General features: G+C 47.1%; 1 protein-coding gene across 1 annotated transcript; it reads right to left on the minus strand.

Moving 5' to 3' along the window:
• Positions 1 to 2,829: 2,829 nt before the first annotated feature.
• Positions 2,830 to 22,243, minus strand: LOC130022509 (olfactory receptor 7A5-like). Its single transcript, XM_056113276.1, has 5 exons — positions 21,340 to 22,243; positions 20,313 to 20,342; positions 8,733 to 8,881; positions 3,621 to 3,737; positions 2,830 to 2,892 (listed from the first exon to the last, which is right to left on the minus strand). Exons 1-5 carry the CDS (start codon positions 22,241 to 22,243, stop codon positions 2,830 to 2,832), a joined length of 1,263 nt encoding a protein of 420 aa, XP_055969251.1.
• Between the last annotated feature and the right edge of the window lie 24 nt (positions 22,244 to 22,267).

Genomic DNA, 22,267 nt, shown 5'->3' on the forward strand with positions numbered 1-22,267 from the left:
GCGGTTGCCTGAGGCATGCGCCAAACCACGCTGGCGAATTAGCTCAAGAGTTTTCGAAGATAGGCGACTTTTTGTGGCTATCTCTCTCTTGGCGTTCCTCGCACATTCATGGAGGTGCTGAACCAGTCGATCGTATTCCTCGTCAATGTTGTCAACAATGGCATCTTCCCATGTTGCCGCAATAGTACCAAAGAGTTCCCAGTTGGTGGTCATTCTGGGAGTTCTCTTTTTGAACTTTGCAGCCCTTTCTCCCCGCTCTGTGAAGTAGAATTTTGCACGAAGGAGACGGTGGTCCGATCCCGTTTGAAATTTTGGGACAACAGCGACATCAGTCAGGCAAAACCGTCGATTGAATATGATGTGGTCTATTTCGTTGTGGAATCGTCCACCGGGAGACTCCCATGTCCATCGTTTAGATTCTGCCTTCTGGAACTGTGAGTTACCATGAATGGTCTTGGTCGACATGATGAACTCAGACAGTCTCTCACCCTGTTCGTTCCATTCTAGGCCATGGGTCCCGATGTGAAGTTCTTCAGCTGATCTTCTCGGTCCTATCTTGGCATTAAAATCACCCACAATGATCTTGTAGAAGGTGTGGTCTTCTTTATAGAACTTCTCTAGCTCCATGTAGAACTTCTCGATTTCTCTTTCATCATAATGAGATGTTGGTGCGTAGACAACGAAGATAGAAACTGCAGGCAGTGAGCCACATCTATTCAAATGTAAACGTCCGATTCGGGTTGTTAGGCATTCGAATGAATCAATGCTCTTGGCCAAGTTTGTGTTGACAAGGACACGGACGCCTCCAACACCTCTTTTATCGCATGTTCCGAGGATCAATTCTTCTCCGGTGTCGAAAACAGCATGGTGAGATTCGTGCCTTCTTGTCTCGGTCAGACCAATGATGTCGTACTTGATCATTCGCGCTTGTACCATCAGGTCCTCGATGGATGCATCTGATGCTAGCGTACGTGCATTGAAAGTACAGACGATCATTTTTGTCTTCCTTCGTTGTGGCAGCCTAGGTCGGCCTTGAGATTTTGTCGGCCTCTCCTTTCTCATCCTTCTCAGTGCTGCCATGTCGGTGAAGCCTTCAGGGTCAGGTGAATGAGACCAGTTGTAGTTACTGGTTTTGGCATATCGAATACACAGCGGATAGCTTGCCAGGCTCTTCCGTGCGGGCGGAATACTCTCGGTAGCTTGCCAGTCTTTCCGAGAGGTATAGAGGCTTTTGGGGTGGCCTCTAATCACCCTATGCGGGAACTGAAACTGAGAAAAATAAGTAGAAAATAATCCTGTTTATCTGGAAAATAATCATCATCTTTTTTTTTGCTTTTGGGGTCACACCTGGCAATGCACAGGGGTTACTCCTGGCTCTGCACTCAGGAGCTACTCCTGGCGGTGCTCAGGGGACCCTATGGAATGCTGGGAATCGAACCCGGGCCGGCCGCGTACAAGGCAAACACCCTACCCACTGTGTAATCTCTCCAGCCCCAATAATCCTCATCTTTTGTCCAATTCTAGAATCCCCTCCACCCCATGGACCCACAAAACCTGACAGGAACCATACAATTTCTTCTTCTGCGATTTTCAGAGGAAGCCACATTGGAGCCCTTTTTATTCGGGCTCTTCCTGTCCATGTACTGGGGAACCTGCTCCTCATCCTGGCCATCAACTCAGACCCCCACCTCCACACGCCCATGTACTTCTTCCTGTCCAACATGTCCTTTGTGGACATCTGCTTCACCTCCAACACCATCCCCAAGATGCTGTGTAACATCCAGACATGCAGCAAAGCCATCAGCTATGAGGGCTGCATCGTCCAGATGTATTTTTCCATCCTCCTTGCTGGGCTGGACAACCTTCTCCTGACTGTGATGGTCTATGACCTCTTTGTGGCCATCTGTCACCCCCTTCACTACACGGTCATTATGAACCCCACGGCCTTGAGGGAATGAGGACACGAAAAGGATTTGGAGGGTTTGCAGGATTTGGAGGCTTCGCCTTTCTCGTCTTCCTCACAGCCACAGCCGGCCCCGCCTTGCCGGCTTGCACTCCTCTGCCCCTCTCTCCGGAGACCCGCAAGCTCCCCAGAGTCTCTGCCCCGCAGGGCAAATCCTGGCAAGCTGAGAACTCTGCCAATGGACAGAGCCCTGCCGCTCTGTTAGTGCTCCAGGATTCCCGTTGCGTTAGCACCGCGCTGTCCTCCCGCAGTTCCTGGATTTGCACGAGCGGAGCCAGTAACGTCTTCATTTTGGGAATTGGGTTGTTGTGTGTTTGGCCTCGGGAATACATGGGATACTATGGCATGGGGGAGCTTGCCAGGCCCTGCTGCTCTGCTAGCGCTCCAGCCTCCAAATCCTGCAAACCCTCCAAATCCTTTTCGTGTCCTTATTCCCTCAGGGCCGTGAGGGAATAAGGACACGAAAAGGATTTGGAGAATTCGCTGCTGATCCGAATTCCCCACCAGTACCCCCGCACCCGCCAGAACCGACCCCGGGCTGCGGCCCCTGCCCCTCACTCGATCTGGTCGGACAGTCCACTGTAGATGTCATCGTCAGCCACATCTTCATCAGAAAAGGGCCTGTGCGCGCCGCGCCGGGGGACAGGGACGGGGTGAGTTGGGAGGTGGTCCCAGGGCGGGGGGGGGGGGGGGGGAGGGAAGATGGGGAAGGGGAGAAAGAGGGAGAAAGGGCAAGGGGAGGAGGGGGAGGAGGGAGAGGAGGAGGATGGAAGAGAGGGGGAGGGGAGGAGAAAAGGGGAGGGGTGAGGAAGGGAGGAGGGGGGATCATTGGCGGTGAGCCCCAGGCTCTCATCTCAGAGGGTTACTCACGCGATCCCCTTGCGCAGAGCGATGGGGGCCTGGGACAGAGCAGACAGGGTCCTGATGACCTGTGACAAGGGTCGTGGCTGTCAGTCTGCCAACCTCTGCCACCCACTGGCCAGAACACAGCCTCTGACATATAGCGCCAAGACTAGCCCCAGGGCCGAGCCCCCAGGTCTCTGAGTCAGGAACCCCCCACCCGAGTTAGCCTCAACTGTGCCTCTACGCTCCAAGCCCACCTCCTATTCCATCTTAACCACATGGGGGCATGACACTTATCCTCCGTGACAGATGGGGACCAAGGGCTCAGAGAGACACGAACATCTGTCACTGAGGTCCTTCAGCAAGGGAGAGGGCAGGGGGTGGAACACTCTTCCACTTATCCCAAGATGTTGTCATACAGTGTATCCTGGCTTGCATGCACACGCACCACACGCACACACATGCATGCACATTAACACACGAACACACATCCAATACGTATAAAAGTACGTGTTGGGACTGGAACTATTGCACGCGGCTGACCCGGGTTCGATTCCCAGCATCCCATATGGTCCCCTAAGCACCACCAGGGGGAATTTCTGAGTGCAAAGCCAGGAGCAACCCCTGGGCATTGCTGGGTGTGACCCAAAAAAGCCCCCAAAAAAGCACGTGCACACACACAGACACACAAACACAGGCACACACACCACACATAATTGCATGCACACATGTGCTCGCATGCAAGCACACAGACTCTTAACTGGAGCAGCCCAGCTGTTCCGCGGAGCAGATCCAATCTCCCTGCCCCACTCACCTTCCCGAAGTCCTGAACATCAAAGGGATCAAAAGCCTCGAACAGTTCACTCCGCTTGAGGCCAAACTTCTCACAGCAGGTAGACAAGAAAGTCTGAATGTTCTTCAGACACAGGAACTGGGGGACAAGGGGAACAGAGAGATGATGGTGTCCCTGTGACTGGGAGAAGTGAGCTAAAGGGACAGAGGGGTGCAAAGCCTCAGGGTAGCCCCGTTGGGAGACTGTCAGGAACAACCTCCCTTATTGAAGCTGCACTCTCCTGGATCAAGCTATTCCTGAAGCCAGCTCTACTTTCAAGAGTTGTGTTTTTTTCCCCACAGTAAAATGTATATAGGGCTGGAGCCATAGTACATGGGGTGCGATGCTTGCCTTGCACACAACCATCTCAAATTCGATCCCCAGCATCCCTTATGGTCCCTGAAGCACCACCAGGATTAATTCCTGAGTGCAGAGTCAGGGGGAACCTCTGAGCACCACCGGATGTGGCACCCCCCAAAAAGGTAAAATGTCTATGATCTTTTGGGACTGGGAAGATAGGTGAAAGGGCCGGAGCACATGCTTTGCATCTAGGAGGCCCCGGTTTGATCATCTGGACCCCGAGGACAAATCTGGGGTGGCCCTCAGGAACTGACACATATGGCCCCAGAACCAAGCACACACAAACATTCACAAGCTCTGCAAGCCTCAGCCACAGGCCAGAGGGGAGCGTGCTTGCTTTGCACACGGCCAACTGGGGTTCCATCCTCACCACCCCATGTGGTCCCCCAAGCCCCACCAGGAGTGATCCCTGAGCACAGAGCCAGGAGGAAACCCTGAGCATCACTGGCTATGGTCCAAAAACAAAATTAAAACAAAGATGAATGGGTGGGGGCTGGAGAGAGAGCACAGAGTTGAAGACAGATCTTGCTCTCACCCAACCCGGCTTTCCTCCCCGCCCCGCGTGCATGGGCATCACTAGCTGCAGCCCTGGAGGCCCAAGCACTGCCTGGGTGGTCCAAGTGATCCCAAACATCACAGGGAAATCACCAGAGTGGCCCCCAGGCTGCCTAAGCACTTGGGAGCCCCCCACCACCCCCCAAAACAAAAGTGAGGAATGAGAGCTGGAATGTGCTCCCTGTGCTGTATTCATGGGCTCTCGCCACAGCCTCTAACCTCAGCCCTTTGCTCCATCCTTCCAGGTGAGATGAACCTCTGGTTGAGATCATTGACCCTACTGGGCATGGCCAGCAGATGGGACCACAGCGATAGTACAGTGGAGAGGGCGTTTGCCTTGCATGCGGCCGACCCTGGTTCCATCCCCAGCATCCAGCATCCCATAGGGTCACCCAACCACTGCAAGAGTGGATCCCTGAGTACAGAGCCAGGAGTAACCCCTGGATACTGCTGGGTGTGATAAAGGAAGGAAGGGAGGGAAGGAGGGAGGGAGAGAGGAAGGGAGGGAGGGAGGGAGGAAGGAAGGAAGGAAGGAAGGAAGGAAGGAAGGAAGGAAGGAAGGAAGGAAACCGGAAAAGCCTCTCTCTTCGGGCTAGATCCCAGCAGCGCCCACAACCGACCTCTGCCGTTGCCAAGAGCCCCCCTCCTCTGCTCTTCTCCACATTTCTCACTGCTCGCAGTTTGACTTCCTGTCACTGGCTGATGAAGAGCAGGAAAGGAAGAGAGCAACTCCCAAGCTAATCCTTCAGAGACTCTCACAGACTTTCGCGAGTGGGGGTAGGGGGGTGCGAAAGACAACAGTAACCCTCGGCACAGCAGGAACACTGGACTGGAAAACTAATGGGAAAGACGCAGAGAAACCCACCAAGTTCAATGAGCGAAGACAACAACGTGGAAGGCAGAACCAACCCCAACCAGCTCTGGACCCCTCAGAAAAAGACTCTAGTGACAGTGTGATGAGGGTATCCAATGAGCTCCAAGAAACAATGGTACAGATAGTCAGCAAAGCTCAAGAAAGTATGAGGGGGAATGGAGCAATAGTTCAGTGGGTGGGTACTTGCCTGCATGCTGCTGACTTAGTCCCATACAATCCCCCAAGCACTGCCAAGAGTAATTCCTGAGCACAGAACCAAAAGTAACCCCTGAGCATCACTCAGTGTGGCTCACAAGCAACAATAACCACAATAAAAGAAGCATGAGAGTCGAAAAGAGAAAACTGCAATCAGAAATGAAGGTGGGAGGTTGGAGTGATAGCACAGCGGGTAGAGCTTTTGCCTTGCACGCAGACGACCCAGGTTGATTTCCAGCATCTTGTATGATCCCCTGCTCATTGTCAGGAGTAATTCCTGAGTGCATGAGCCAGGAGTAACCCCTGTGCGTCTCTGGGTGTGACCCAAAAAGGGGGGGAAGGAAGGAAGGAAATGAAGGTGATTTGAAAAAAAAACTTGTTAGACAAAGTTGGCAAAACCCTCCATGACACTGAAGCCAAAAAGGTAAAAAAGGGGCTGGAGCGATAGCACAGCGGGTAGGGCATTTGCCTTGCACGCGGCCAACCCGGGTAAACTACAGAGCCAACAATACTGCAAGCAAGAGATCCAAACTACAGCAATCAAACTTAAAAATATACCTGTCAAGGAGGCAGCTGTGGGGTGGGGAGAAACCTGGGGATATTGATGGAGGGAAGTGGACACTGGTGGTGAGATGGTTTTGGACCATCATATGACTGAAACCATTATGAAAACTATGAATGATACATGGGTTGGGTTAGAATTCTAATAGCAAAGAGCACGTAACTCTTTGGCAAGATTGTGAAGAGGATTAACAATTTGAAAATATTTCAATGTTAACAATAACATTGTTTTTAGGGCAATTGAATCTCTATCTTGATCACACTTGGGAACCTGGAGGATGATCAGAGTATCCCTAGCTTCCATCCACCCTCCGTAATATTGCAACTAAAATAGTTCTAGGAATCTCCCCCCCCCCTTCTCTCTGAAAATAACCAATCTGAGAAAAAAAAACATTTTAGTCAACAAACTATTTGGCTGTATCGGCAAATATGTAATATTTGTAAACCCCTTAAAACACCATCAAAGGTCTGACTTCCATACCAGGAACTAATATGGGTTATCTAAATAATAAATCCCATTGCACTGGGGTTTTAGATGGACATTCATTCTTTTTTGTTTTGGTGGCACATCTTGCTGTGCTAGGGGCTTTCTCCTCACTTTGCTGAGGGATCCCTCCTGGCTAGGCTCACTGAACCAAGGCTGGCTGTGGTGCAAGGCAAGAGTGCTTCCCACTATCTTATCTCTCTGGCCAGAGGGAAATTCATTCTGAGTGCTAGGAAAGGAAAGAAGATGGTAAGTGAGGTGCATCCCTCAGCTTTAGGGAAGACACAAAAACTAAACAATGCTAATAATACTTGAAGGCAAGGAGCTGGAGTGATAGCACAGCGGGTAGGGTGGTTTCCTTGCACGTGGCCGACACGGGTTCGATTCCCAGCATCCCCTGAGCACCACCAGGGGTAATTCCTGAGTTCAGAGCCAGGAGTGACCCCTGTGCATCGCCAGATGTGACCCAAAAAGAAAAAAAATAGAAACACCAAGATTTCATTTTGGGGACTAGGACTGCGGGGAGGCACTCCTGACTCAGTGCTCAGGGTCACTCCAAGTCCTGCTCAGAGGAGCTTGTGGTGCAGGAAGTTTAGCCTGGCTCGCCACATGAGAAGCACGTGCTCCACTCCTTTGGGTCATCTCCTCTGTCCTGGACCATTGTAAATTTCTATTCCATCTTCTGTATTTCCCTCAGTCACTCTACTTTCACTGAATACAGTCTTACTAATACCTTTGGGTCTCTGCAAGTAATGCATCAATTTTGATTAGTCAAATCATCATCCAGAGCATCCACAAAAGCCATTATCTGTGCATCCTGGCATCCATCCGAGACAAGCAGTGTTCTCACTTTTCATTCTCTCCCACCTTCCCCTGCATCATTTACACCATGCGCATTTACGGCATCACTGCAGTGTTTACTCACCTGAGTGAGGTTGCAAGAAAAATACTGAGTGGAAACCCAAATTACTCCCTAAATGGTTGAGGATGGAGATGGTAGCCAGCTGGATCAGCAGGAAGGATGCAAACCTGGCTTCCCGCAACACACTCACAATTCCACTGTAACAATCCTGTTCTGACCAGCCCAGGCTGAATCAACTGAAGAGCTGAGCAGAACAGGAGATATTTACAGCCTCCCCGTGTCTGCTCATTAACCCCCGTTTCATTTCTCCCTCTGAGACCATTTGACCTCTGAGACCATTTCCCTGCAGGAGGCTGACCTGGGCAGGATGCAGATTTCCCACCGGTAGGAGATATTCTAAGAGGTCTTGTTAGAAGTCAGGTGTATGGAATCATCAGGGCTATCCCTTGTGTTTCCTGATGGATAGAGATGTCACCTCCAATTAGTTGGTATCTCACATATGGGAGCACTAGAAGTGTCATACATGTATCCACTTTGATTTTTGAGAAGGCTAAATTTCAGTTATTTATTTTTGTATTTTTATTTTATTTTATTTGCTTTTTGGGTCATACCAAGCGATGCTCAGGGGTTACTCCTGGTTCTGCACTCAAGAATTACTCCTGGCATATGGGATGCTGGGAATCGAACCTGGGTCAGCCGCGTGCAAGGCAAATGCCCTACCCGCTGTGCTATCTCTCCAGTCCCTAAATTTCAGTTTTTAATGCATTCATTTGACTTAACATAGACAAAATATTTTATATTTAAATTCAACTTCATCAGAGAAATCCTTAGTTATGTGTGGGGTGTGTGCACCCTCTGCTGGTAGGGAGCATCCCTGATTATTTTCATTTTCTCGAGCTTTTCAGGAAGAAGGGTCTCTGGAAATTAGCAGAGATGTTGCACCTTACCTTCTCCCAAATTTAGTGAGGGCCACCAAAGTCAAATAGAGAGATGGACAAACAGCTTTTGTGCTACTCCCTGTGCACTGCATGGTGGGAGGAGGTCTCAAATCCTTGACTCATGAATCAAAGACAGCAATAACATTGATACCCTAGAACTTCCTTCCGGTGTGTCAGTTAAGCGCATACAAGATGAACTGCAACCCACAGTGAAACAGTCATTGCGCATCCTGTCCAGCTTTCAAAGGGAACAAGACATGGTTACACTGTTCAGGGTGGAGGAGCACATAGAGCATTCCTCAATTTTCACCACCCCATCAAACTGTTCATATGGTAACTCAAACTGGGCTGAGTATCCAAATTTAATATCAGTTGCTTCCTGTCTGCATCCCACACCCTTGGTGCGGAAATCCCCTGAATAAAGAGAAATCAAATGCATAAGAGGAACTTGGGGAAAAAGCAATTAGAAAAGGGGGACATACTAAGCTTTCCCACAGTCCAGGGAAGTCCCCTGTCTTGGGAACAGAAAACGAAGTTGGGAAAATGAAGAATACTGGCTGATTTGAGAAAAAGTGGCGCTATAATTCAATCCATGGGATCTTTCCAGCCTGCAGGGGTTGGTCATATGGTTATTGATTTAAGGGGCTGTTTCTTTACCATAACTGGGCTGGAGCGATAGCACAGCGGGTAGGGCGGTCGCCTTACAAGCGGCCAACATGGCCGACCCGAGTTCGATTCCTCCGCCCCTCTCGGAGAGCCCGGCAAGCTACCGAGAGTATTCGATATGCCAGACACAGTAACAACAAAGTCTCCAATGGAGACGTTACTGGGCCCGCTCGAGCAAATCGACGATCAACGGGAGGGCCTTTACCATAACTCAAGCAGGAAAAAATAAGGAGGAGTTTGCATTTACCATTCCAGTGCTAAATGGATCAGAGGCAGCCAGAAGCCAGTGAAGGGTCCTGTCTGAAGGCATGTTAAACAGTCCTAGCATTTGTCAGCATTTTGTTGGCCTGGCCTTACAGGAACCTGTCCCCTTTGCTTCACTGGTCCATTGTATGGATGGGATCTTAGGAGGTACCCAATCCCCCTCCCTGCAAACGAACAGCTAACAGCTATTATTTCAGTATTAAAAGAACAAAGGGCTGAGAGAGGGTTTTGCATAGCTCCTCATAAAATTCAGGTATCCAATTCAGTATCTTGGATATTTATTAATAAGAATGGAAAATCAGGCCAACAAAAGGCTAAATTATAACTGATGACTTAAATGGCTTTCAAAAATGTGTAGGAGATAGAAATTGGTCATGTGGCCTCCTTTGGAGTCCCTACGAAAGGGCTAAGTCTTATAGTTAACATTTTAGAAGGGACCTTAGTTTGATTAGGCTTCTTCACTACTTGACCCTAACCCCCAAATTAGAATTAGAACAGAGGCCACCCTTGTGTTCTGGAAGCACAGTTAGAGAATGTCCTAAGCCCCAGGCCCCAGATGAGAGCATTAGTTTGTCTCTCTTCCTCTTTTTTTCTCTCTTCTTCCCCTTCCTCAAAATCTCCATGTAAAATCTGTTTTTACGGGCCGGAGTGATAGCACAGCAGGGAGGGCGGTTGTCTTGCATGTGGCTGACCCAAGTTCAATTCCCAGCATCCCATATGGTTGCCTGAGCAACGCTATGAGTAATTCCTCTGTAGAGCCAGGAGTGACCCCAAGCATCTGAGTAATTCCTGAGTGCAGAGACAGGAGTAACCCCAAGCATCTCTGGGTGTGACCCAAAAAATTAAAAGATAAAAAATTAATTTAAAAAAATCTATTTTCACCTCACTGCTGTCTACTCCTGAGATTCTTTTCTGCAATATAGGACAAAGTACCTGGAAACCCTGGGTGAGGCTTAGGACTGACTTTCCTTTCCTGCAAAGAGTGATTCCTCGCTCCAGCCTCAGTCCACAGCTCCCCAAGAAATCTGGTGGTGGGGATCAACTCCCGTGTGGAGAAGATCAAGTGAATGTCTGGTGTGGCTTGACGGCCACCTGGTGGGGCTGGCAGGTGTGGGAGGGGGTGATGTCTGGCTCACGCCAAGCAGGGGCTCATCGCAGACTTTATCAGTCCTAGTCTTCCCAGCTGAGTCTGGGGGTTGCAGAGGCGGATCGGGAGAAAGTGAGCACCTCTCACCTCCCCGCCTCACATAAACCGACTTAAACAGTGAGTAAAGGGACAAACATAATAACCTTTCAGTACCTGTACTGCAAACTATAATGTCTTGAAGGGAGAGAGAGAGAGTGGGAGAGAGAGAGAGAGAGAGAGAGAGAGACAGACAGACAGACAGACAGACAGAGACAGAGAGACAGAGAGAGACAGAGAGACAGAGATAGAGACAGACACACAGTCGGAAAACAGAAGTGCCTACCATAGAGGGAGATTGAGGGGACAGTTGGTGGCATGGAAGCTGGGGACATCAGTGCTGGGAAATGTACACTGGTGAAGCAATAGGTGTTGGAACACTGACTGACTGAACTCCAGTCATAAAGAGCTTTGTAAGGAACTCTCTCACAGTGATTCAATTATAAAAATTTAAAAATATATCCATCACCTTTTAAAAAGACAGCTAAAGGATCAGAGAGATAAATAAAAAATAGTTATAAGACACTTGCCTTGCATGTGGCCAACTTGGATTGGATCCCAAGCACCACACATGGTCCTTTGAGCACTGTTGGGAGTGAGTCCTGAGCACAGAAGAAAGAACCAATCCTGAGAACCACCAAGTGAGGCCTCAAAACCAAAAAATTTTAAAAATAGAGAACTAAAATGTAACTGATGCATGGAATGAAATAAAAGGAATGGAATATTCTAATCCATCCATCATTATTTGTGATTCATGAAAACACAGTGCTGAATGTGATGTAGGCAGGCAGGCAGATAGGGAAGGCGCCTCCCAAGGTATGGCTAAATTTCCTGGAAAGTAGTAGCCCTGACCTCATGGAGAACTGGTGTCAGTCTGTAACAGACCCTGAGGAGGCTGGACCCCTGCAGAGATGACAGCAGCAGAATTAGAGACCAATTAAGGTCCTGAAAGATATTCACCAGAAACTCCAAAGCTGTTCCTTTGACACCTGACCACCCCCCACCTCTGTCAGAAAAACTCCAGACAAAGGCATCCTTAAGAATACCAGCATATATGCGCTGAAATTAGAAGTAAATCACACACAAAAACAGAAAACTAAATTAAACACATGGAAATTAAACAGTGCGCTATTAAACAACGAGTGGCTTAGACAGGAAATTAAAGAGGAAATCAAAAGATTCCTAGAAACGAATGAAAATGAGGACACGAGTTACCAAAATTTATGGGACACAGCAAAAGCAGTCTTAAGAGGAAAGTTTATAGCTCTACAAGCATTCCTCAGAAAGGAGGAGCGAGCCCACATAAATAAACTAACCTCACAGCTTAAGAACTTGGAGAAGGACCAACAAAAGGAGCACAACCCTAACAGGAGGAAGGAAATAATAAAACTCAGAGCAGAGATTAACGAGATGGAAACCCAGAAAACAATCCGAAAGATCAATGAAACCAAGAGCTGGTTCTTTGAGAAAATTAACAAAATCGATAAGCCCCTAGCAAAACTCACAAAGAAAGGGAGAGAGAAAACCCTAATAAACCGAATCAGAAATAAAAAGGGGGTCATTACAACAGAAACTACAGAAATTCAAAGGATCCTCAGGGAGTACTTTGAAAAGCTTTATGCCACAGAACATCAAAACCTCGAGGAAATGGATAAATTCCTAGACTCCTACAGACTCCCAAGGCTGAACCAAGAAGGCCTGGAATACCTGAACAGACCTATCACCATCAAGGAAATTGAAATGGTAATAAAAAGTCTCCCCAAGCACAAAAGCCCTGGCCCGGATGGATTCAATAGTGAATTCTTCCAAATATTTAAAGAAGACTTACTCCCAATCCTCTTTAAGCTTTTCCATGAAATTGAAATATCAAATACACTTCTGAACAGTTTCTATGAAGCAAATATCACACTGATACCAAAAGCAGACAGAGATAACACAAAGAAAGAGAACTACAGGCCGATATCCCTGATGAACACAGATGCAAAGATCCTCAACAAACTACTAGCAAATAGAATCCAACTACTCATCAAAAAGATCATACACCATGACCAAGTAGGATTCATCCCAGGGATGCAAGGATGGTTCAACATTCGGAAATCAATCAACATAATCCATCATATCAACAAAAGCAAAGATAAAAAGCATATGATCATATCAATAGATGCAGAGAAAGCATTTGACAAGATCCAGCACCCCTTTATGATGAAAACCCTAGCCAAAATGGGCATAGAGGGGACTTTCCTCAACATAGTTAAAGCCATCTACCACAAGCCTACAGCAAGCATCATCCTCAATGGGGAAAAACTGAGAGCCTTCCCTCTAAGATCAGGGACGAGACAAGGATGCCCACTCTCTCCACTGCTGTTCAATATAGTACTGGAAGTACTTGCAATAGCAATTAGGCAAGAAAAAGACATTAAGGGCATTCAGGTAGGAAAGGAAGAAATAAAGCTCTCACTATTCGCAGATGATATGATACTATACTTAGAGAACCCAATAACCTCCACCAAAAAACTCCTAGAAACAATAGACTTGTATAGTAAAGTTGCAGGTTATAAAATCAATTCCCAAAAGTCCATGGCTTTCCTATACGCAAACAGTGAGAGAGAGGAAAGCTATATGAAAAAATCAATCCCGTTCACAATTGTGCCCCAGAAAATCAAGTACCTAGGAATCAGCTTAACTAAGGAAGTAAAGGACCTGTACAAAGAAAACTACAAAACGCTACTTCAGGAAATAAAAGAGGACATGAGGAAATGGAAAGACATCCCCTGCTCATGGGTCGGAAGACTTAACATTGTCAAAATGGCAATACTACCGAAAGCACTGTACAAATTCAATGCAATTCCTATAAGGATACCCATGACATTCTTCAAAGAAATGGAGCAAACACTCCTGAAATTTATATGGAACAATAAACCCCCACGAATAGCTAAAGCAATTCTGGGGAAAAAGAAAATGGGAGGAATCAACCTCCCTAACTTCAAACTTTACTACAAAGCGGTAATAATCAAAACAGCATGGTACTGGAACAAAGGCAGAACTGCAGACCAATGGAACAGAGTTGAATACACTGACATCTCCCCCCAATCATATGATCATCTAATCTTTGATAAAGGTGCAAGAAATGTGAAGTGGAGTAAGGAAAGCCTCTTTAACAAATTGTGCTGGCATCACTGGACGGCTATATGCAAAAAAATGGGCTCAGAACTCTGCCTAACACCATGTACAAAGGTAAGATCAAAATGGATTAAAGACCTCAACATCAGACCAGAAACCATAAGATACATTGAAGACAAAGTTGGCAAAACCCTCCATGACATTGAGGCTAATGATATGTTCAAAGATGACACGCCACTGGCTGAGCAAGTGAAAACAGAGATAGATAAATGGGACTATCTTAAACTAAGAAGCTTCTGTACCTCCAAAGAAACAGTGACCAAAATACAAAGACAGTCTACAGAATGGGAAAGAATATTCGCCGAATACACATCTGACAAGAGGTTGATATCCAGGATATACAAAATACTGGTTGAACTCCACAAGAAGAAAACATCCAACCCCATCAAAAAATGGGGCAATGAAATGAACAGAAACTTTCTCAAAGAAGAAATCCGAATGGCAAAAAAGCACATGAGAAAATGCTCTACATCATTAATCATCAGGGAGATGCAGATCAAAACCACAATGAGATACCATCTCACACCTCAGAGACTGGCCCACATTCAAAAGAACAAAAGCAACCGATGCTGGCGCGGATGTGGCGAGAAAGGGACACTCCTTCACTGTTGGTGGGAATGCCGACTGGTTCAGCCCTTTTGGAAAACAGTATGGACGTTCCTCAAAAAATTAGAAATTGAGCGCCATCTTTGAAGCGTTCAGAATAAGAGAAGGAACACATGGAGGGTGCGGGATCCCGGAGGAAAAGAAAAAAGAAAAAACAGGTTCCAAAAAGAGCCGAGAGCACCGGCAAGTTCCAGATGGAGTAGGCGCCGCATCCTGCCTCCCCCAGATGGAACCCTGGTGACCAGAAGCCTCTACAAACACAGCTCGAGTATGCGGGAACGAGGACTTTTTCTGAAAACCGCGCGGCCGCTTATGCGGCCGCGCGACATCTCTCTATATATAAAGTGATCAATGAGAAGTAAACCACCCAATCTTTCTCCCTGAAAATCAGAGTTAAGTTTGGAGCATGGCCACAGCCCCAGAAACACAAGGACTTAATGCAGAAACCAGCAGCTTGGAGCAGAAAAGTGAACGGACGATGAGTTAACCCAGGCCATCATTTCTGCCTAGAGGGGAAAGGGTGTTGCCCCATTCGCCCTCTCTTCTCTGGAAAGAAGGATGGCGGCCGCATGGGAGCCTTGTGGACAGCAGGTATGAGCCGGGGGTGTGGGGGGCGACTAAAACTTCACGAGAAGGGGGGCATTCCGGTCCGTCCTTCACGCCCTACCGAGGTCAACAGTTGCCCCCCACGAGCGGCTCCCCAGCACGGCCACAGTCCCAGAAGCACAAGGACTTAATGCAGAACCCGGCAGCTTGGAGCAGAAAAGTGAAAGGACTATGCGTTAATCCAGGCCATCAAGTCTGCCGGAGGGGAAAGGGTGTTGCCCCATTCGCCCTCTCTTCTCTGGAAAGAAGGATGGCGGCCACATGGGAGCCTTGTGGACAGCAGGTATGAGCCGGGGGTGTGGGGGCGACTAAAACCTCATGGGAAGGGGGGCGTTCCAGTCCGTCCTTCACGCCCTACCGAGGTCACCAGTCACCCCTCACGAGCGGCTCTCCAGCACGGCCACGGCCCCAGAAACACAAGGACTTAATGCAGAACCCAGCAGCTTGGAGCAGAAAAGTGAACGGACTATGCGTTGATCCAGCCCATCAAGTCTGCCGGAGGGGAAAGGGTGTTGCCCCATTCGCCCTCTCCTCTCTAGAAAGAAAGATGGCGGCCACATGGGAGCCTTGTGGACAGCAGATATGAGCCGGGAGTGTGGGGGCGACTAAAACCTCATGGGAAGGGGGGCGTTCCGGTCCGTCCTTCACGCCCTACCGAGGTCACCAGTTGCCCCCCACGAGCGGCTCTCCAGCACAGCCACAGCCCCAGAAGCACAAGGGCTTAATGCAGAACCCAGCAGCTTGGAGCAGAAAAGTGAAAGGACTATGCGTTAATCCAGGCAATCATTTCTGCCCAGAGGGGAAAGGGTGTTGCTCCCTTCCGCCCTCCTCCCTCTGGAAAGAAAGATGGCGGCCACATGGGGGCCTTGTGGACAGCAGGTATGAGCCGGGGGTGTGGGGGCGACTAAAACCTCATGGGAAGGGGGGCGTTCTGGTCCGTCCTTCACGCCCTACCGAGGTCAACAGTTGCCCCCCACGAGCGGCTCTCCAGCATGGCCACAGCCCCAGAAGCACAAGGGCTTAATGCAGAACCCAGCAGCTTGGAGCAGAAAAGTGAACGGACTATGCATTGATCCAGGCCATCAAGTCTGCCGGAGGGGAAAGGGTGTTGCCCCATTCGCCCTCTCCTCTCTGGAAAGAAAGATGGCGGCCACATGGGAGCCTTGTGGACAGCAGGTATGAGCCGGGAGTGTGGGGGCGACTAAAACCTCATGGGAAGGGGGGCGTTTCGGTCCGCCCTTCATGCCCTACCGAGGCCACCAGTTGCCCCCACGAGCGGCTCTCCAGCACAGCCACAGCCCCAGAAGCACAATGACCTAATGCAGAACCCAGCAGCTTGGAGCAGAAAAGTGAAAGGACTATGTGTTAATCCAGGCAATCATTTCTGCCCAGAGGGGAAAGGGTGTTGCTCCCTTCCGCCCTCCTCCCTCTGGAAAGAAAGATGGCAGCCACATGGGAGCCTTGTGGACAGCAGGTATGAGCCGGGGGTGTGGGGGCGACTAAAACCTCATGGGAAGGGGGGCGTTCTGGTCCGTCCTTCACGCCCTACCGAGGTCACCAGTTGCCCCCCGCGAGCGGCTCTCCAGCACGGCCACGGCCCCAGAAGCACAAGGACTTAACGCAGAACCCAGCAGCTTGGAGCAGAAAAGTGAACGGACTATGCATTGATCCAGGCCATCAAGTCTGCTGGAGGGGAAAGGGTGTTGCCCCATTCGCCCTCTCCTCTCTGGAAAGAAAGATGGCGGCCACATGGGAGCTTTGTGGACAGCAGGTATGAGCCGGGAGTGTGGGGGCGAGTAAAACCTCATGGGAAGGGGGGCGTTTCGCTCCACCCTTCACGCCCTACCGAGGCCACTGGTTGCCCCCCGAGAGCGGCTCTCCAGCACGGCCAGGACTCCAGAACACAGAAACCAATTTCTTAACTATCTGACTTTCAGTAGAAATACTTCCAGGGTCAATAGGTAAAAGAGCAGAAATCCAAAACCAACATTTAATTCTTGAACCCAGCCGTAGAAAGCAAATCACTTCACAATGCTTTTTCAGCATGTCTGATTTGGGGGGGGGGGGGTAAACTCTAAATAATAGTGGTGAATCTTTTATTGAAACAATGAATCTAATCAAAGCAGATAGAGTGTTAACTAGAATTCATCTGCCTCACAGGGACGGGGAGGGGTGGGGGGTGGGGTTTTATTGGGGCTCTTCATGGTAAAAAATAAGTATTGGTAAAGGGAAATGTGTTTGATATTTGCATGACTGAGACATAAACCTGAAAGCTTTGTAACCTTTCCCACAGTGATTCAATAAATAAAAAAAAAATTAGAAATTGAGCTCCCATTTGACCCAGCGATACCACTCCTGGGAATATATCCCAGAGAGGCAAAAATGTGTAGCCGAAGTGACATCTGCACTTGTTTGTTCATTGCAGCACTCTTTACAGTAGCCAGAAACTGGAAGAGACCTGAGTGCCCAAGAACAGATGACTGGTTAAAGAAACTTTGGTACATCTACACAATGGAGTACTATGTGGCTCTTAGAAAAGATGAAGTCATGAACTTTACATACAAGTGGTACAACATGGAAAATATCATGCTAAGCGAAATGAGTCAGAAAGAGAGGGATAGACATAGAAAGATAGCATTCATCTGGGGGATATAAAATAATAAAATATGAGATTAATACCCAAGAATAGCTGAGAGCAACACCAGGAGAATTACTCCATAACTTAGAGGCCAGCTGGGTATTCTAGGGGAAAGGACAATTCAGATAGAAAGGGGAACACCAAGTGGAGGGTGTTTGGAGGATCCTCCCAGGAGGGGAGATGCAGGTTGAAAGTAGACTGGACTGAACATGTTCGCCACTCAATGCCTCTTTGGCTGATCACAACACCCAGGAGGAGAAAGAAAACAAAAGGGAATGCCCTGCCACAGTGGCAGGGGGGATGGGGGGATGGGAGGATGGGGGGGGAGGGATATTATCCTGGTGGTGGAAAATGGGCACTGGTGGAGGGATGTGTATTTGATCGTGGTATGACCGAGATCCAAGCACAAAAATTTGTAAATCTACAACTGTACCTCATGGTGTTTCACTAATAAAAAAAAAAGAATACCAGCATATAAAACCAGTCTTAAAGGCCATTTCAAGGTTTCTCAACCTTTGAGGAACTCTCTCTCTCTCTCTCTCTCTCTCCTCTCTCTCTCTCTCTGTTTCTCTCTCCCCTCCCCTTCAAAACCTCCAAATGAAAACTCTTTTACTTCACCGCTTGTCTACTCCTGAAATTCTTTTCTGCAATGTGAGACAAGAACCCAGTAACCCTGAGTCTCAGGAGTCTCAGGTGGCAGAGGCGGATCGGGAGAAAGTTTTTCTCCTCCCCACTTCACATGAGTCACCACGTGGGGCCCACTGATATCAAATGGAATAAACCAGACACATATGGATAATATTATATGATTGCAATCATAGGCAATACAATATCCACCACAATTAGATCTATGGTGGTATAAGAGGCTTAAAATTACCTGGGTTGGAACAAGTGACAGAAAAATCATTAATTCATTAGAGCAGAATTTCTCTTTAGCTGATGGACAGACATGCCTGCTAATAATAGTGGCGATCCTTGGGACAAGTTATGAGTATGCTTAATGCCACTGAAGATGCATTGAGAATAAAATAGTTAAAACGTGTGAAATTTTAGATTGCATCTATTTTATCACAACTAGGACCACACAATAGAATCACAACAAACTCTTTCTGACTCATTTGATGCTTCACAAATTAGTTTTTCTAAAAGAATCTTGAGAGAGGCCAGTGTCCTGGGGGGGGGGGGGAAGAATCTCAGGAAATTTTGGAAAAGAAAATTATCCTCTCCTAAAAATCACATAGGACATAAAAAAATTTACATCAGTCATTAAGAACCGCTGTTATGAAAACAGATATGATGAACTGACAATTTCAGCTCTTCCTCTCTGCTCTGTTCCCTATTCTTTTTTATACAGTTTTTTTTCTTTTTGGGTCACACTTGGGGACGTTCAGGGGTTATTCCTGGCTTTGCACTCAGGAATTACTCCTGGCAGTGCTCCTTGGGGGACCATATGGAATGCTGGGAATCAAACCCCGGTCGGCTGTGTGCAAGGCAAATGTGCTATCGCTCCAGCCCCTGTTCTCTATTCTTGAAAGCAGAAAATGACAATCACATCTGAGTATTTTCTTTCTAATTAGATGTGATTACTGAGATATTTACCAAACCTGACAGAGAAGATTGACAGAGAAGATTCTAAAGGCGTAAAGGAGGTACCTGTCCAATATAATCTGTTCTGCTTTCTGCAAGGTTAGAAAAGGCTTAGGTAATATATTTAGAATGAGTGGAGGAAATTTCTGTACCAGCAGTGTGAAGGGTATTAAACATTCAGTTGCATGTCAGTTCTCCAACAACTGCTCACCTACCCACACGGTGTATTTGGGACAAAACCTCATGGGATTAGTTTCTTGCCACCTGGGATTCAGAAAACATAGTGAATTTCCCAGCATCAACAATTTCTCCAAAGTTCTGTCATCACTCTTCAGATGATCGCAGAAATGCCAATTTTCTTAGCTGATTTGGTATACAATGTTCTTCTTAAATCTCCAGTTTTCAAAGCTGTTCCATCAACCCATGGAATTTCTTTTGCCTGCATGTGCAAAATATTTAACGTTGTTTCTGTTTAAAGGGCACACTGTAGGCAAGAAGGTGTTTTTTAAATATACAAAAATGGAAAGCCAGAAACAGACCTTACATCTGGGAATTTATATTTCCTCTGAGGTATCTGAGAATTTCATCTCATTTTGTTTGAGAAAACAGTGTTACTGACTCCATTAAATAATGGTATTTATGGTCTTTCTTGGCTGGCAGAGCAAACTTTGTTTCATAGCATCCCTACTATATTCAACCAAATAGAACTGGAAATCGACTGGCTTATGTGACTAATGCTGTTGAAATCAATATCAGGGAATGCTCATCCTTTGGGTCATGGTTGTAGAGATTAAGGAAAGAAAAAGGCAATAATGAATGCAATTGGGAGGCTCTGGGAAATCCAAATTCTCTAACTATTCAGCACTTTATGAACTACCTCATGATGCACTTATTACCAAGTCTAAAGATATGTGGTGACTTACATATGTAAATATGTAAATACATATGTAAATTATGTATTCATCTTCAAAAGGATGGCTACTGTTTTCATCAAGACTTCTATTGCTTCTGGGTCAACATGCCCTGAGTGCCACAGAAATGCAACGTATGAATAAAAATGAGAAGACTAAGTATTCAAATAGTTGCATAATAATTTAAGTTTCTAAATTAAACACTTGAAAAAAATATGTCTGATCGCATAGTCTAACTGGAGCTTCCTTGGATTAAATTTTAGAGTAAATCCAATGACAGAACAAAAGAGGAGACTTAAAGCCCTTTTTCCCTGTTGAAAGAAGCTTATATACAGCACTAACCTTCCCCCAGAGAAGGTCAGTATCCAAAGTTTTCTAGTACAATATAGAACGCTTGGGATCAGTGAGTGAGTCAATTCTAGCAGGGGGTGCTGAAAATGTTCTGTGTATTTAAAAAATTCTTAAAAGAAGTAAAATTGCACATTTTCACAAGGATCTTGGGAATTAATAAACCCAGAGATATTGTCAGAACCATAGAGAAACTTTTTATTACTCTTCACTGTGTCTTAGATCAATCCAAAGATAATTGGCTATTGGAGAATAAATGTAAACTTTGACAAACTTGATCAGATGGTGAATCCATCTCTGGATATAAAAATTTCTGAAAAAGAATAGAATAAAGCTTGGTTCTCCAAGAACGTTTGATATGACAAAATGCCATCACCCCCCATAATCCAGGAGTTGGGAGCTTTTAAAAGTACCCAATCTCCTGTGTGCATTCAGTGACTCTTTTTTTTTTTTACACTGACCTCAGTGAACAAAGAAGAAAATTATGAAGGAAATACAGATGAAATTTTGTTGACATTGTATGAAAAATGAAGACATTGAGCTCTGCATCTAAGGTGAACCACAGACGAGCTCTTTCTGATCAAACAAAAACATCCCCGGGACGGTCCTGGAGTGACAGTACAGCGGATAGGGCGTTTGCCTTGCACACAGCCAACCCGGGTTTGCTTCCCAGCATCCCATATGGTCCACTGAGCACTACCAGGAGAAATTCCTGAGTGCAAAACCAGGACTAACCCTGGTGATACCCAGAAAGCAAAAAAAAAAAGCCCCCAAAAAACACCCCTAGGTTACTCTTCATGGGCTCTGAGCGCTGCTGCTCATAAGCAAAACACATCAAGGTCAGGGGCCTGTCAGAGAGAATGTTTCTCCTTAAAGAGTTTAATGATGGCCTGCTTGATATCCTTGTTTCTAAGACTGTAGATGAAGGGGTTCAGCATGGGGGTGACCACCGTGTACATCACCGAGGCAATGGCACTATCCCTAGAGTTTTCAACAGCAGTTGAACTTAGATACACGCCAAGTCCTGTCCCATAGAACAAGGAAACCACGGAGAGGTGAGAGCCACACGTGGAAAAGGCTTTATACTTGCCACTCGCTGAGGAAATTCTCAGCACGGAGGAGACAATCTTAGAGTAAGAGAAAAGGATCCCAGTAAGTGGAATAATACCCAGGAGTCCAGCAGTGAAATAGATGACTGCATCGTTGAGGAAGGTGTCCGAGCAGGCAAGACGGAGCACTTGATTGAGTTCACAGAAAAAGTGAGGGATTTCCAAGTTCGTACAAAAAGACAGTCGCAAAACCATGAGGCAATGCAAGAGAGAATCAGAAATACTCAGGATCCAGGATGCTAGAAGCAGGAGTCCACACAACTTGGGATTCATGATGACCATGTAGTGCAATGGGTGACAGATGGCCACAAAGCGATCATAGGCCATGACAGTCAAGAGGAAGTTATCCAGTCCTCCAAAAATCATGAAAAAGTACATCTGAGTGAGGCATTCTCCGTAGGAGATGGCTTTGCTCTGCATCTGGATGTTGAGCAGCATCTTGGGGATGGTGGTGGAGGTGAAGCAGATGTCCGCAAAGGACAGGTTAGAGAGGAAGAAGTACATGGGCGTGTGAAGGTGGGGGTCAGAGATTATGGCCAGAATGATGAAAAGATTTCCAATGAAGGTGATCAGGTACATGGACAGAAATACCCAGAAGATGAGAGGTTGTATTCCTGCTGCCTGTGACAGTCCCAGGAGAATAAATGCTAACGGACGTGTTTGGTTTCCAGGTTCCATGGAGCTGATGTGGCGGCTGGAATA

The sequence above is a fragment of the Sorex fumeus genome, unplaced genomic scaffold, assembly GCF_029834395.1.
Source record: "Sorex fumeus unplaced genomic scaffold, SorFum_2.1 ptg000019l, whole genome shotgun sequence".
Classification (NCBI taxonomy): Eukaryota; Metazoa; Chordata; class Mammalia; order Eulipotyphla; family Soricidae; genus Sorex; species Sorex fumeus.